Here is a 17435-nt window from a genome sequence, read left to right on the forward strand (position 1 = left end):
AAAGGCGTGTTATTAATGTGTCCATGGTGTGGAATTTTTGGTGGAATAGTTCTTTTTTTAATGACAGTTCTTCGAATGACTGGTTTCATTTTCCCCATGCACCTGGCGATAATTTGGATCATATATATTGATATATTGCACATTTTCAGGCGTGATATGCAAATTATATTTAAAATAACTTTCAGACCCCCCTTGAAAATCAAGGTCAAGGATGACTATCACCATTTAGATACTACTCTGACTCTATATACGCAACGATAGCAATCGACTTTGAAAACTGGCTTCCATCTCAAATGCATCCATGTTAGAGAAATAAATAACTATAGAATGAGGGAAACCACGGTGATCAGGGAAGCCTTGCGAACCATAGAAGAGTGAACTGAAAGAGTATACCAAGCAATTTTGGATCGAAAAGAAACCATGTTTTAAATATAGCCCTAATTTTTTTTTCATTTCCCTCCACTCAAAGGGTGTGTAAAAAAGCCCTTACCGTAGCCTAATCAGAAGGCCTTCAAAGGATAAATAAAAAATAATAAATCCCACTTTCGGCCCTCTCCCCCTCTTTAAATTTGTGTCTGGATTCGTCTTCGACTCGCTTGTATTTCTTGAATTAAAAAAATTTCAGTTTTGCAAGCAAACTAAGGCGTGAGCGCGTTGGGGAAGACAACATGCAGGATTGGTGCGTCTTCTCTCTTTGTATTTCGCGCGCGCAATTCTGATGGCGACGTAATCGCGTCGCGCTTCGTAGAAACTTGAATATTCTGCCAAGGCGCATCTCACATAAAAAAAACACAGAACGTATGACATCGACAACTAACTTAAATGACCATGAAATTAAAATAAACCGTGGATGGCTTCTTTATCAAATCCACGATCTAAGGAAAATGGAGACCATAAATGAATTATTTCCCAGGACAAAAGATGGGCGGCAACAACCAGATGAGGAAGGAGGTGACGAGAATGCGAAAGAAATAGATGGTGAGTAGTAGTAGTCATCACGATGCACGTACAGGCATTCAGATTTGAAGTTATAAAAGTGTTCATTCTGTAATTCGAGATTTTTTAGACCAAATACGCAGTAGGCTGGTCAAATATTTGCCATCTCAACTTTGGCCGCAGGTACGTTTATTTTTTTTGTGACAAAATGAGACTAAAGAGTTAATCGAAATAGGGGTTCGAAACCAGTGCATTTAAATAAACTCCACCATGATGATTTGGATCAAGTCGTTTCACCAACAAAGGACCGATTCAATTCTTTGCGAATGCTAATCGAATTTAAAGTCAAGAAACGAAAAAGCCCCCTTTGGGAGTCCATTCATTTCTTGTGAATTTGCTATTCTGTTCAATCTCACTGCACCAAAAATTTTCTCCAATGAATCAGGTGCTTTCATCCAACGGACAGCTATGGGGGAATATCTCGTCCCGAAAGACGGGAAGCCATTAACGCAACTCGGTAAGTGCGCTTTTTCCAAACGAAGTTTGCAAAATGCAGCTTGCTGGAATGATAAGCAAAACTTAGTTGTGTCTAATTGATTCAGGTTACATTTACTCCTCTAATTATGTTTCATGGGAACTGTTCTAATTGGATAAAATAACGAGAACCTCGGTTGGTAATATCAGCTCACAAAAACTATACGACTTTTAAATCGTTCGTGATGTAGCAATTCCTCTTCCGGGGCCAGCTGATTATGAACCTAAAATTGACCTCACAGCAAGAACGAGGCCACAATTCTCGATCGTTGGACGAACCAAGCAAGTAAAAGGTATGAAGAGTTATAAGTCGTTTTCTCCTGGAAAAATGCCATTTTAGCGGGGAGTTACTCAGGACGTCATGTCCGGACATAATATCCGCCACGAGCAGAAGCACCCCCTCGTCGGTTGATAAGACCCATATTGTTTGAGAGTGTTCGCTTTGTAGGTAGCGATGTGACCTTAATGTGTTCACATCATATTCGTTCGTCAACCAGCGAGGTTTACTTCCCACCACTGATCTCTATACACTGGATATGCAGCTCAGAAGTAAATGCCCATGACTTGTGTGAATTGAAGTGACTGCGCGGCCATCTTAGGATATTCAATACATTGGCCTCCAACTTCAGTCCATTCACTAAGTGCATTCATGCATGGCGCTAAAGTCGGTGACTTGGAAACTGCCATTGTATTGAATGGCTTAAGATGGCCGCGCAGTCGCGGAGCAGAGCTGCGTATCCAGTGTACAGAGATCAGTGGCCTCATCCGCGGCCCAAGTTATTAAGAAAATTGCGCCCTCTCTTGGTCCAGCTTGAGGCTCATAGTCCCCTTATTAAGGTGATTTTCTGGTAAAACTGTCATCTATGGGGTTTTATCCAATGAAGAGATTTTTGGAACGGCTGCAAATTAATTTATGCCTCTTTATAAAACTTTCAGATTGTATTTCATTTCATGGCTTTCATTAATGAGTAAAAGTAATCATCTTGCGTTGGACTGAAGAAACATGGATTGCGCAGCCATTCTCTATGGGTGCCACTTATGTGACGATATGATTTGTTCATGAGAATTTTTTCCGCATAGCCCCTCCCATACCTGGCCCAGCGGACTACAATACCTCAGGAGAATTAAACTGGAAAGGAAAGAAGAAAACGCTGAAAGAAAAAGGGCAGACTTGCCCTCACGGCACCAAACGTGAGTCACATATTGTCGCCTCTATCGACCCAATCGTGAAAATTGCGTACACCATTGTTCCAACACTTCAGCATCATCCCATTCCGCGTCGACCAGTAGTACGCCCTCATCGATTGAAGCGAGTCTTATTGGTCGGAAGTGTCTTTTTGGTAGCGATGTGACCAAAGCGGAATTCAGTTCCGGCCAAAGCAACCTCCATTATTTAGAAAACTGCGCCCTCTCTTGGTCCAGCTTGAGGTCCATGATCTGTGTAATTTTCTGTTTCATTTCCATCACCATCACCATTTTCCACTGACTCTAAGTTGTGTTGATCATCAGTTCAAAAAGCTCCCAGCGAATCGCTTGGCTTCGTCATCACTTAAATGCCACACCATGAACAGAGAGAGTTTTAACTATCAACAATTCCGCCCCATTGTTTGTTTATTACATCTTTTAATGTCACTGAAATTGTTTTACATTGACGGTAGTTGAAACCGGTTATCTTTATAAAGGTCGGAGGACTTCCCGTATATTCAGTGAACTTGTCATCGTCAGATGTCCTTCCTGACAATAATGTTTGTCTTTCAGCTTCTCACCACCTGACATGCAGTCCCGGACCGGCCGGATACCGAGTTACATACAAAGACACCGGAAAAGATGCGCCTAAGATTAGCGCCGCGTCTCGCCATTTGGACGGAGTCAATGTAGGACATCCCAACTGCTTGGTGCAACCAGTCGATACGCACGGTGAGCAAAAATCTTTCTCCCCAGACAATCGGAATAATGTCAAGCGATGCGCCGGTATACAGGCCACGGTTTAGTTCTCCAACGGACAAGAATCTTGCACGTGACTCGCATACTTAAGAACTACAACTTCTAGACGGGGTGAACTGTTAACCTCTGCATTGAGAGCCGAGAACAACCTGTCACTCTAATTGGGATCATAACTGGAGAAACTGAGTACACCGTAATTCTGAGATATTATAAATTGTTAATAATTAGTCTTAGGGTTTATCAGGAAGTAGTAAAAATAATTTGACGACGTAAAAGTTGGAACTTTACATTATATTTCAATAGGTAAACCTGATTAATTATAACTATGGCATGTTCTAGCTAAAACTATCGTTCGAACACTGGTCAAGTGCTAACAATGCACATTCGCAATACAATCACACTCGAAAGACCCCAGTGGACCAATTTGCAAAATCTCATCGTCAGTCATATTTTGGCTGCAATAGACCAATTCCGCCCGCTAAATCACATGACCTGTAGTGTCAATCCCCATATCATTGCGTGTTTTGAGTGTTGTTTACAAACAATAAAGCCAATTCACGGTATAGTACCCAGCACATAACCGGGCTGACTACGCCACCTGCTGTTGGCTTTACGTTTAGTTCATTTGTTCGTGTGTCCAATGACGTCCTGTCTTCTCCTCGCCTTCCCCAGTACTGTGTCAGTTGCCTTCTGCAGGTCCTGTTCACTGCATCTATCTCCTACGCATATGAGCATGTGGGCCATTGTCTAAACCTCACCAGTCACACCTGCTGGACTCTTAGAAACCTTACTTATGAAGTGAGGCCCTACACCAGTACGGAGGCTGTTCAGGGATTTCCAGGTTACATTATGGTTGGTGGTGTCCTCGTGCCATTTGCTTCAATGGTCTTCTGGCTGGTGGAGATGGCTCAAGTTCCATAAAACTACGCCTGCTTTTAAGCCACTTTTGTACTCGCTGATGGATGTATAAAGGGTGTTGCGGGTCAACTTCAGCCTTGTAGCGTTCAACGGAAGTTGTTTTTTCGCGTCTTTAAGGTGGGGTCTCTGCCAGACAGATTGTACAGACATTCAACTCTGGTTGGTTTCAGGCATCTTGTGATTATTCTGCAAGTTGCTTTCAATGCAATATCCACCTACGCATTACATGGGTTGAGCGGTTCCACACTGCCGGACTGACATACTCTGCCGCTGAGAAACATAGTGCCAGTGCTGCTGTCCGGCTTGTGGTTGGGTCACTTCCAAAGGGGCTATTCGCACGCTTAGCAATAATGTTGTTCCTGGTGTTGACCTTTGCTTTGGTGTCCTCAGCATGCCTACGGAAGCAGTGTGCGGTTAAGAAGCACACAGAGATACCTTGGTTTAGTATCTATGATTAATAAATGACACTTATGACTTTGCTTTTCGTGGACACCGTGTTTGTTGAAATTTATTCAACAACCACTATAGGTCACGTGACTTAGTGGGTGCAGTCGGTCTATCCTACAGGTGTCTGACATCTCATTATTTTTTTTCATTGTAATGGCTCCCTCTGTTCTGATAAATAAAATCGGCTGTTGCTATCCAGCGGCATGACCAACCCTCAGATTGTCGATCCAGTCGACCATCTGAGGGGGCGACGTTGGTCGAAGCGTAGTAAAATACGTTGGTCGCTCGAACCTGCCCATTACAGGTGTCCAGACCCCTAGCTCCAGTTACTATCACCCTGAGTCACACGCCCTCAACGATAGGATTCACAAATCGTTCGGCACCAGCCGCAAAACTTGCAACAAGACCCTGGGCCCTGGGCCTGCAGGATATACCATACAAGAAGGTCAGCAGGGAGCAGCGTATTCGCTATCGAAGCGGCTACCAGCGAAGTGGCAGCAAGGTGTGTTTATTGGAATCAGAATGTGTCTAGCTTTTGATCATAGGGTTTTTCTCGAAATTAAGCGACAAGTAAGTACTGAAAGGATTGGGCTCAATCCAAGCACCTGCTATTTTTATCACAGGACATCTTTGTTCTTCATAGTTTTTCCCCAGACAATAATTCACTGCGACAATTTTTTTTCACCGGGATAGTACAAACTATCGACTAAAAATCCATCACAAACATTCATCCTTATCTTGTGGATACAAGAGTGAAAATTGAAATGCAAGTGAAAATTGCAGACAAAAACCAATGACGTCAATAAACCAGATGTGATGTGGAAATTTGCATATATAATATGTGACTGAGTGCAACTTTCAGAAACCTATTTTCTTTTCATCTTGTTGCACATAATCCAAGTTTAAGTAAGTAAATGTTGAACCTGAACATAAGTTAATGCATTAATGTGTAACTGAAGACAGTTCCACCACAACTCTTGGTGACTGTTGATGGAATAAATTAACACAAACCTCCAGGAAAACGTGTTCCTATAAATCTCCAAGTAGAAATCTCTTCCAAACTAACAATTAATTTTAGCCGTACGATTTTGTATTTGTCCAGAATGTAAGGTAATCGTGGCAAAAATATGAATAGCCATGTTCAATGATGTTGGCCTGTCGTCTTCAGGGATGTGAATGTCAATTTTTTTTCTCGCTTATTTTTCCTTAAAGTGACGGATTATCCAGCTCCAAACGTGTATGATGTGGGAACCACAATTGGTACAGGGGTTGCCATGGCAATACGAAGCCGCCAGCCGCTCGAACAGAGTAAGATGTAAATGTTTAAACTAATAGAGGTCTGACGGAAAAGTCTTAATTAAGACTAAGATCTTGTGTTGAGAATGTCCCCCCTCTCATCCAAGTAAGGTCACTATTCTGGAAAGTTCAAGAGTGGAAATGACATTTGCCATCATATTTTTTTGCCTTTTCAGAGTTTGATAAGAAATTATTTTCCAGTCATTTTATTTCATCATAATCTGTCTTTTAAAGAAAAAAAACAGTGACTTTTTATTCATTCAAAAAATAAAAAAGGCTTGGAAGTGATGTGTAAACATTTCAAAAATTAATCAGTGGAACATCGTCACCTGAAGCATTTGAATGCATGCATGCGCCAAATAAAACCCAAAGAATAATCGTAAAGTCACCTATTATTTTTAAAGCTACCGACTGGTCAGTGAAGGCCCCTGTGACTGTTTGGTACAATCAATTACTTTTTACCTTATACATCTACCATTTTCTTGTGCATAACCAGAGAACTGGGTGCCAAGTCCCAATACTTATACTTTAAGGGACCCACTGCGCCGTTCTGATGCACCAGTTGCTACTGTCACGTACCGACCATTTTCACCCACGTGTGAGTAAATAAAATGATTGTATCGAGCACGGAACGTTCATCCAAAGGGAAGGGGAACCCGATGGACCGAATTAAATGACTTATTCAAACTAAGTAAACATGCAAGAACAGTTTTAAAACAAAAGATTTCGATAACACAGGGAAGAGATTGTATGTCGCCACCATTATTTTTTGTTTCATCAATATGTTCTAAAGTACATGGTTTGAAATATAATTCTTCTATATTCATTCTGAAAGTCATCGAATATGCCATCATAGAGAGTTTATACTATCACGTAGAATGGCTGAGCACACCACGGGCAGATGCAGAAATTTATCCAGGGGAATCAGACCTATCAGAATTTTTCTATGTCACAAAGTACATATACATGTAGATAATACAATAGATGGATACTTATGCGGTCAGAAATAATAAATCTTGATGGATTTCATCTGTGTGTCGGGAGGGGGCTCAACCCCACCCCCTGGATCCGCGCTTGCACATTCAGATTAGGTTGAAAATCTGAGTTTAATATAATAGCATTTGATCCAATGAAATTTGAAAAGACCTCTGTCCATTTCCAGTTTTATCCAAACCATTCAGATACATACAATAACCTTTTCACTCTTTACAGTGAAGACGTGGCCAAGCCCAGCGCACTACAAGCCCACAGACAACACTTTACCCACATCTCCTAGGTTCTCCTGCAGGAAATTCTGCAAGCCGTGCTTTCCAGATATTCTGAAATACCCAGCTCATGGTCAGTTACGGGCAACTGCTCTTTCGTATGATTAAGCGGCAATGGAGCGAACTTCGGCTTAAAACCCTCTTCGGGAGATCAAAAGAGAACAAAATACCCCTTTGCAACTAATTGCTTTGCGGGCAAATGTCGCAAAAGTTACGGTTATCCTTTGCCCCTGATTTCTCAAATAGCATTTGTTAAGAAGATGCAAGCTGCTTTTTAAAAAAAGTTACTCCTGAAGATGTTTGGTAAGAAGATTATGAAAACGGGGAAGTGGAGATTTGTTGTGCTGTAAAAACATACACATCTACCGAACACCGTATCAATTACACTGTTACAGTGACACCTTATAAAATGTTTGATCAGTCATATTGTTCAATCAGCCAAATGTGGCTCCAGACTGGTGAACTGTATCTGCGGGTCACTGCAAACATTGGCCGGACTTCATTCAGCAACAGCGATTATTATCAATCATTCCTTATTTCCCAAATCATTTACACATTCACAAATAATAATCCATAATGCTGTGTTTTGTAGCACCTGACACCACACCAGGTCCTGGAACCTACCATAGTCCCAGGCGGTTCACAGACAACGATTACCCTGCTTTTTCTATGGGGTCACGACCCAGATCAAAGACAAGTAAGTTACCTAAACACCAAGCATAGGTGTTTTGTCACTCTGTCGTTCTTTGGTTGTACTTTTTGCAACATTGCCAGCTCCTGCAAACTGGCAGCATTTCAGCGTTTAATTCCCCTTGCGAATTGCCCACGGCGACAGTGCAAGTTCAATTCCCGCTTCATCTTAATCCGATATGGGCCTCGAGTTCGCTGGAAAGAGGGCGCAATTTCCTTAACAACGGATGCTCCTTTGGTAATAACCAACGACGCATCTCTGGCTCACGAACTTGAACGACCCCGAAACCCAAGCGTTGCCGTTGCATCAGTACCAACAAAATGAACACTCCTGACCAACGCGGCTCTTTTCAACCGATGAGGGGGTGCTTCTGCCGAGGTGGATACCCGTTAAAGGAAAACATTTAGAACTTATACTACGTATCGAAATAACACCAATTGTACTGAACTTGCGAAGAACAGATTTCAGCTCTTCGGCAACTTCCCTCGACGTCTCGATTGTCAGCAGCAAGATTATAGTGTCATTCACGAAGAACAATGATACTTTTTGTTTCAAACTTGTAAATGATTTTCTCGACGTCATAGATGATGTACCGGGAGCAAACCATTACGACATTCGTGTCAGTCACCGACCCGACGGCAAAAAGGCACCAGAATTCTCCATGGCTAAGCGTTGCCACCCTCCACATAGTGAGTACGGTTTATCAAACTGTTTTTGCCAAGACGTAAATGCAATTAGCAATAATTACAGTTCCATCTCGATGTTAACGTTCCTCTGTTCTCCAGTGACCTTTCTGGCGACCCCAATTTTGTGTGCAGCATGGGCACCTCATCCTCTTGTTTATAGGATTTTTCACTGTGCACTTTGCCCTCCATCCGTAGATAACGTTGTCCTCCATTATGCAAGACCAAAAAGGTTTCATGACTGCACACGAATAATTCACTATGACCTTACTGAATTGAAAATACACTTCTGACATGTTCACTTCTTTCAACTTTCCAGAGAACGAGAACCCAGGGCCTACTACATATAATCCTCCATTAGACACCAATGATGGGCCAAAGTACAGCATGATTAAACGTTGGAACGGGCTTCGAAGTATGAACCAAAAGACAATGAGCCGCTTCCACGGAGCTGCTGAAGTAGAACATATTTGCTTATGGTATAGTAACAGGCTTCCAGTCCAAAATGTCAAGCAATAATACCTGTGACTGGCTTCAAGATGTTTACTACATATTTATATTTGATCAGCGATATTCTCTTCTCAGCTCCATGGAACAAGTATCGGCTGCACTCGTAATAAATCAGCAAAGTGCCAGTAGGCATGACCCTCCTTTTTTGGAGGAAGGGATCACTTGAAAACCATCAGTTTGTAGGAGGCACTCAATGACTTTTTGTCATGCCACAGTTCAAAAAGTACAATCCTTGAGGGGACTTCCACCATGGACTGTTCCTCATCCACATTGAAATCATTAGACAGGTGTTCAAATCTAAATTAGATGCATTCCATGCATTCGTTTCATTACAATAAGGGATTCAACAGTTAGTACAAGAAGTGTGTGGAGGGACCAACCTTTTTGGAAGATGTGTCTTCTTTTCTAACTTCAGAACCAACCCAGCCGGCTCCTAACTCCTACAGCATAGCAAAGGGACAGACGAGCAGAGGGCGCTACACGGGACCCCTCGCAACAATCAAAGGTCGTGCGTCGTCCTACGTCTACCCTGGATACGCGCTCCAGTCGTCAGTTCGTTTGTTTAAATCATAGCTGTCCCCTACCTGATTGATGCAACGACTACAGATCTATAATTGTATAATGTTTGATCATGAAAATGAAGAAGGGTCTTTTACCCTCCTCATCGACAATGCCGACGCGTTTTTAAAATGTACACAAATATTATTAATTAGATTTTAGTATTATTTTCTTGTACTTGTGTTTTTATCTTTGAAACATGGCGCAAATCACCTATCTAAGTACTTTAGCAATTCATGAAATGTCATCTCCTTGGCCATACAATACAACCTTAGGCCGCCTCTGAATCACTTGGTTGTGGCTTAAAATTATACGCAACTCTACTCGAACTGTCCATGGCCGGCCAAGATCATAGGCTCGTGGTATAATAGAGCAATCTGCTGGAGTCCTCTCAAGTCAGATATTCAGACCTTGTTGAATCCTCAGTTTCAAAGGTCAATTTAATGATAAAGTTAGCTCACGGTAAGAAGTGGCCAAACCTCAGTCATCCTTGGCAATAAAAGAAATATCTTACCAAAACAAAGAGAAAAATGAAAACCCGTTCTAAATAAATGCAGCCAAGTCATAAAAATACCGCCTCAAAATGAGATAATTATTATTCTCAACATTTTTTACATCGATAGTCCTGTGAGGTCAGTTAATCAGACACAACACCCTTTCACCAATAGTTGAGAACAATGACAATGCCTGCCCGGGGAGAAACAAAATGCACAATCTGGATCAAGAGAGGGCGTTATTTTCTTAGCAACGGAAGCACCTTTACTAAGTGTGTATCCGCTCCGAGTTAGAGAAAAAGAGGGCGTGTTTGAAATCAAACCGACGGTCCTTTGGTACTCACGCATGGCATATGGGTGCGCAAGTCTATGCGCATTTGACGTGGAGCGAAAAAATCTGGACTCGCAATGCTATGGTGTATGGTGTACTATTTACGAAAAACATTTCTCTCTCTCTTGCCTCCCTCCAGGCGATGCAACCAGACGACGCGACGGCACGACGGCTCCCTTGCGTCGAGCCGTCAGGTCGAACCGTCGCCTTCTTGCCATTTCGTTTGTACACATACGACGCGTCGCCCGTCGCGTCGTGCTGTCTTAGGTCCTTTCCTTGTTGCATTTTTTCTGCCTAGACGTCGCCCCCTTCCTTTTGTTGATTTTTCTGCCTGTTATAATTAAGCGTCCAGCAATGCAAAATATAGTTTGACCCGCCATAGGCTCATGTTGTGTTTATCGAGCATAAGTCCCGGTTAACACAAGTCCCCAAAACATGGACGAAGATCGCATCCTTTATTCAACCTATCTTAAGAGCTGCAGTTGAGTCTCTGCAAGTGATGCACTTAGACGTTCACTTGGCTTTCCTAGTAGGCATACATTGTTGCCAAACGTCTTTGTTGAAACACTTCAAATTCATTTGGTTGAAAGGACTAATCAGGTGACATCGACGAGGATGAGCATTGTCGCCGTAAGGTGCATAGGAAATGCCATTCCTGTCAGATCTCGTCTCAAACTGTTCCATATATTCACTGATACGAAGAAGTGCAATGTCATGCCTTCGACCTCCATTGCTGCGACATAGAGATGTGTGATCAAACTGGAATTTGCTTGCATGGATACCTCTGTGTCCATTATAGCAAGAGTTGGTGGACGGACTGACCCATCTACGAAAATCTCCTCTGTCGTGGTTTCTGCTTAAAGTAGCAAGTGTGCCTGATTATTCCAAGGATTCTCCTAGGACAGGAACCAACGGTGATAAGAAGCGTACAGAAAGTCAACAATTTGGTTTAAGCGTATGACAAGTTTTACTCAGGCTAGCTAGGTCAGTAAACATTATATTCAGCTGATGCGCGACCTTTAGATTTAGAGAATGGCTTGACCATCATTTTTGCTGTGTTGTTGTTACTATAATCCGTACCATGAAGGGGTGAGACTGGATGGAGGAAAAAATAAGGAGAAAGTGTAGGTCAGGGGAAATCGGTACCTCGGGGCTCTTCTACAGCATAGGTTCTATATTGATCCTAATCCTTTAATGGGGAAAAACTTGACAGCAATCACCCCGCCCTTCTGCCATTCCCCACATCGGTTAGGGCTCGCGCTTGGATGTTTCAACGACCTCGGCCTCCGTCGGATCGTATACATGACCCCCTCCTTTTATTTAGTGTACAATTGATCTTTCTATTGAAAATTATCAGAAAGAAACGTATTTTATCAGTATTTTTGTGCTTGCTCAAAATTTATCTACTTCAAAATGTAGCGGTTCGTTTAGTGATGGGTCATGTCGTAGAATGAACTACTGGAAGGTCTTTGAGCCTGGACTACTTCAGACGGCTACTTCACACAGGCTAATATACACCTTCATTAGGGTTTAGGCAGAGGTAACTGTGATTCCGAACAAACAAGAACTGACGAATAGTAAGAATTCATATCTCAATTTTTCTTAAAATTATCAGCCTACAGGTTTTTATTGGGAAGTGATTTTTGAAGGTGTTTTTGAAATTTATTCACCAGCTGTATTTTTATTCAAATGAATTTTGTGGTATTTGAAAGTTAAAACAAGAATGATTTAAAATGAGCATCAATTCGGGATGAATGTCAATTACAATGCCGTCTATTTGTAATTCTCTCCATCAAAAAGGATAACAATTTCATACATGTAGCCAAGTGTGCCATGTCAACAGACCTTTAATCTAATAATGTAACGCAATGCTTACCGTAGAACATTGAGGGTGAAAGGTGGGGACGACAGTACGCGCACTATTGCTAGAACATCGTGCGCATGAAAACTTGTCAAAAAGATTCAGAGATTGAGAAGAATTGTTTTGTGCCACTGTGTATCAAGCACACGACAAAACGCCACAGCTGCATTTTTTCAAGCTTCCACAAGACTGAAGGTTCGCAAGCCTCGCATGACCGACAATCGTGTCCGCCATCTTTTATTTCTATTCCCAAACGACATTATGTTTTAGGTCTATTAATCACCAAACAGTCCAGAAAATTCCTCAGCATATTGGTCATGAGCCGCAAGATCGGAGGTATACACGCGCTGCAATGGTACAAGTACTTCATTCACAAGTTAAGCCAACAGATGGCCGTGCCAGCGTGACAAAGGGTGTCTACGAAAGCAATCACTATGATGGTCTTGTCAGTCGCTTACCCGACGGCATAGGAAGCCGCCAGAGTTTTCAACGTTGCTATCCACCGTGGACACATTGTCGTGTGATATTCAAGAATAAAAAGGCTCACATTAGCGCACGGTTACAGACTTATCAAACAAAGTTCATTAAAGTGACAATACACTTACCAATTTGTTTACTTCTTTCAACTTGCTAGGAGAATGAGACCCCCGGGCCTTTGGCACACAATCCTTCATTAGACACTAAATCCAGACCGAAGAGTGAAGCATGAGTAAAGATTGGAACATGAATCCAAGTAGGCACCAAATGGGAGTTGCTACTACTTAGCAGCAATAGCAGGCATGACCGCCAAAATATCAGGCAATGCACGATGATTATGTTTGCTACAAAATATTGTTTTGCAATATTCTCTTCATGGCGGCGTCATGAAGTATACCTCAGCTGGCTTGCAATTAAAGACTGTAGTCTGACTCTACATTGGAACCATAAGGAGAGACCGCCGTTTCAAGCAATACAAGGCTCGTGAGGGATCATTGAATGCTTTGAGCCTGATGTCACAGCTGGAAGGGCAAGTCCTTTATTTGAATCCAAATAAAGGCCACATAACGGGTACCATCCTTTTATGTTGACCCAGTTCCCTCACTCAGAAACTGGAAGAACGCCGCTGTTCTATCAGGTCGCATCGCGCAGATTCACTTCATTAATTCTCATAACGTTAAGGCTCATTTTTTTGCCGGCGTCTTCGGAAGTCCAGTATTCATAGAACCAAGTCCTAGACTCGGGCCTCAACAAGTTTCGAATATATATATTTGGCGCCCATTTCATGATCGACAGTGGACAGCAACTGTATAGCTGAGTGGAAAATCATTTATTTGAGATACACCATGCCTGCATGGGCAAGAACCAAAACATAAAAACGCATAGACCACGATAACGTGAAAAATATCTTCTATGCACTTTGTTGCAGCATCTGAAAGAAGGATGTGGCATGACAAAAAAATGAGACTGTATTTTGAGAGCACATTGTGCTCAAATTCGGGCAGTGAAAGTAAGTTAAGTGTGGTGTAGACTTGAGGAGAACGCGACAGCGAAGCAAATTGGACGTCACGAAAAATTGGCCACGAAATTTCGCTCAAGTTGAAAGGTGTTAAACTCAAAGTTTGCGAGTTCGTAAACGCGAGTATTTGATCTGACGTCATAAATTCAGATTTGTTTTCGCTTTTCGCGTGAAGTATGAACCTTTTTCCGTGGTTCGCTTTCACATGCGCATGAAGTATGAATCGGCCTTTGCGTGCACCAAGCAAATTTATGCGATGCCGAACCTCATTCCCATGGGTACGATTTTGCCGCGCCATGTTCCCATCCTACATTGCGCGCTCTCAACCCCTGGTATGGAAGTTTTTCGGGAGGCGTAACATGAAGGGCAAAGACATTTCAGGAATTGAAACATGTTCGTGGAGGTGCGAGCATTTTTCAAATCTGTGTGTTTCTACTGGCGATTTCATGTTGGCCAGAATGTTGAAAGACTTCCAAGGCACTCGCGTTACCGCGCACATCTGTGTAAACTGAACGCTGACCATCATAAATCCTCTATAGGAAGATTTAATCAGGTTACGCGACAAAAATTTACGTGAGGGTGACGTGGGTGTGGGTGTTCGATCGTGTGGGCTTTTTAAATACGTGTGCTATTCACTTATATTAACGCATATTCATTCTGAACAGCCAGTCAGCGTCATTGTAAAAATGATCAACAAATTGATGTACAGCGCAGTACTGTAGAACATGGAAGAATCAGGAAAAATAGATGCGTTGCTCACGAAATGAGACATCCCAAGATTTCGGTGCGAAGCACCTTTATCAGTAAACTTGACTAAAATTGGGACCCTCCGTGACGTTGTCCACCTTTATGCTTTGGACACAGAGGCCGCGGGGCGTCAATCGCTCTTTGACTTCCTTTGCGCCCTCTTGTGTCCACTTACTACCGTATGGTGACACACGTTGTACAATTTTTAACGTTGACAGAAGATATCGCGGAAAAGCTGTCAAACGTGGACACCTTCGAGCCCGACTAATGTACAGTGAAGGGATGGCTGGCTGGGGCCGGGCAACGTTAATTCGACTTGATTCAAGTCTACTTCATCAGGGGAATAACGGCTTGCTTTGATGAACTGCAGGTAAAGCAAACACGGCTACGACGGGCGATTCACAGGCCTAAAGCGCGCCACCAAGAGTTTGCAGCAGACAGGCCACTTATCAAGTGTACGGTCGTCACGCTTCTACGCTCAAGTGCACTCCGTACGTAATTTGGGGATATCGATAGATGTGTGCCCTGCATTGCTTTTTGGCCTGACAAAAACTTAAATATTCAGCATCCAATTAACAGGGCTAATCGCACACGTTAAACCACAGCTAGCTACCAATCCCTCTAACAATAGGGACGGAAACCAGTCCACAATTCGGTTTACTCGAGGTGCTCCGATCATACAGAGATTAAATTTGAACCACGAATTTGAAAGCAGCGGACATCCAGATGCATATGCCCTTCGTTTGAATTTACTCAACTTAAGCCAATGTGTGTCTGCATGTAACGGTTTTTCTGATACATTTATAACGGTATAGACTTTCTTCTACATCGCTAAACTATGCCGTCATATTTTTGCATTGCATTATGGGATATTTCCCCAAGTTGTGCTTGCACGAGTAAGCATGGTGGAAGTAATCGGACGCATTTGTTTGTAAACTCGATTGGCAGCCTGCAGCCAGCTTTAAATTCCATCGACAAAAGGCCAGTTGAGTAGAGGGCGCACCATGACCCCCTGGCATTAGTCAAACGTCGTTCTTCATCCCACGTCTACCCAGACTGCGCACTTAGATTGTCAGTTCGTTCTTCTCGGATCCCTACCTGCTCCGAACCTAAGACTGGTTATTGTTTTTTTTTCAAGGAAACCTCCTACTTGTCATTATGGGGAAATATCAAAGACTTTGAGATTGAACTCAAAGAAGGAATATGCAAGTTATCAAACTTTGTGTTTCTGCTTACCAAAAATAGAAGTTTAATTACCGATTCATTGTAATTCCGCATTCTACACACCATCTTATAGCATTTGTTTTACGTGTATTCCTGCTTAGTTATTCATGATTGCTCAGTATAACAAAAAAGGGACCATGCATTTTGGTTTACAATACTATTATTTACAGGGTGTCCACCTAAAACGTATACCCAGATAAAATTACTGTAATAGCAAAACTGCTTTAAATAGGCCTATGGGAAAGAGAAAAATATCTCTAGAAAGGGCAGAATGTCCTCTTTGCAGTGCTATACAGCTTGTGGCGTTATTGATACAGATGAGTGAACAAACTAGACCGGTGTTACGGGTACTGAAAACGGCAATGCGACGAGTTTGCACATTTCATAAACCAGGCTCAACCATGCAAGTGTGCAGAATACCAAATGCCTTTGCTTTAAGAACTGTGAGAAGTTGCATATTGATAACAAAAGTCAGGCATGTGGGGTGAAGGCGATTTCTTTTTATGGAACAAACGAACAAAGAACAAAGAACAAACTTTTCGCTACATCCTCAGCTAATGTTCAGGAGTTAATGTGCAAAAATAGTGGAAGAAGTCAATAATCTCCGTCAAGACCTTGAAATGATCAGACGAGCAGTAAGGGACATATTACAAAGATGTCAGATGTGCCTTGACAGGAATGGTTGCCATGTGGAGGACTTAGCACATTAAATTGATGGGGTTAGTAGCGAAAACAAAGCAGATAAGACTGATTTAAGTACCTTCCTTGTTTTCAAGAATGCGTTCTTAAAGTTCTTAAACTTTTTATGTGGACACCCTGTATAATGAAAAACAGCACTGCATTGTACACAGACGATTTTGGTAAAACAGAGAAACCGTTTCGGCCATGTTGAAATTTCGAGTTTACTTAATAAATTAGGTGACTTTTATACATACGGGTACTTTTCTGCACAAAAGTTACCATTTTATATTGACCCTGAAAGTGAGTAATCAAAACTCACAACATGTTTTATAAGAATTCTCCGAGGCTCTGTATTTCAGTTACTTTCATGGATCAGATGTGGAATATCGGCTGGCCTATTTTAGAAAAATCTGTTTAAAATCACAAAATACAATGTTAATATTTGAGTAGAAAAATGCAAAGAGACAAAATACATGTATTTAATTCACATTTGTACAGTTGCACTTATAAAAATGCAGTTACCATCATCAGCACTATTAAGGGTAATCAGGGGGACTACTCCTTAAGTGCGCCATATAGAACATTGGCATCTTGAAAGTATCTGGTAAATTTACAATGCCGTCATATGTGGGCAGTTTGTTGTTTTGCGCTCATTATTTACTGCGTTGCACAATCAATCACAGTGCTCCGCTCAGGCAACGGTTTGCTTGCTTTGTGACGTCATCGTATGATTCGTACATTCGAGTCACGCGAAACGATCTTAGAACACATCAAGCAATTCCACATTTTCGGCTCATTCAACACCGCTGAGGCCTTTGAC

General features: G+C 42.1%; 1 protein-coding gene across 1 annotated transcript; it reads left to right on the plus strand.

The window, feature by feature from the left end:
* The first annotated feature begins 757 nt into the window (after window positions 1–757).
* On the plus strand, window positions 758–10186 carry LOC110974048 (uncharacterized). Its single transcript, XM_022225366.2, has 13 exons — window positions 758–978; window positions 1382–1453; window positions 1662–1763; window positions 2551–2661; window positions 3229–3387; window positions 5084–5281; window positions 5992–6087; window positions 6572–6673; window positions 7288–7413; window positions 7933–8037; window positions 8616–8720; window positions 9034–9129; window positions 9640–10186. Exons 1-13 carry the CDS (start codon window positions 801–803, stop codon window positions 9795–9797), a joined length of 1608 nt encoding a protein of 535 aa, XP_022081058.2. The 5' UTR covers window positions 758–800; the 3' UTR covers window positions 9798–10186.
* Window positions 10187–17435: the final 7249 nt, after the last annotated feature.

Source organism: Acanthaster planci, linkage group LG04 (genome assembly GCF_054643075.1).
Source record: "Acanthaster planci isolate LZ-2023a linkage group LG04, COTS_SCS, whole genome shotgun sequence".
Taxonomy (NCBI): domain Eukaryota; kingdom Metazoa; phylum Echinodermata; class Asteroidea; order Valvatida; family Acanthasteridae; genus Acanthaster; species Acanthaster planci.

Coding starts and splice junctions, on each gene's coding strand:
- LOC110974048 (XM_022225366.2), top strand. CDS start 801: ATGACATCGACAACTAACTTAAATGACCATGAAATTAAAATAAACCGT. Junction 3,388..5,083: donor GCAACCAGTCGATACGCACG/GTGAGCAAAAAT, acceptor TGCCCATTACAG/GTGTCCAGACCCCTAGCTCC. Junction 6,088..6,571: donor CCGCCAGCCGCTCGAACAGA/GTAAGATGTAAA, acceptor GTGCATAACCAG/AGAACTGGGTGCCAAGTCCC.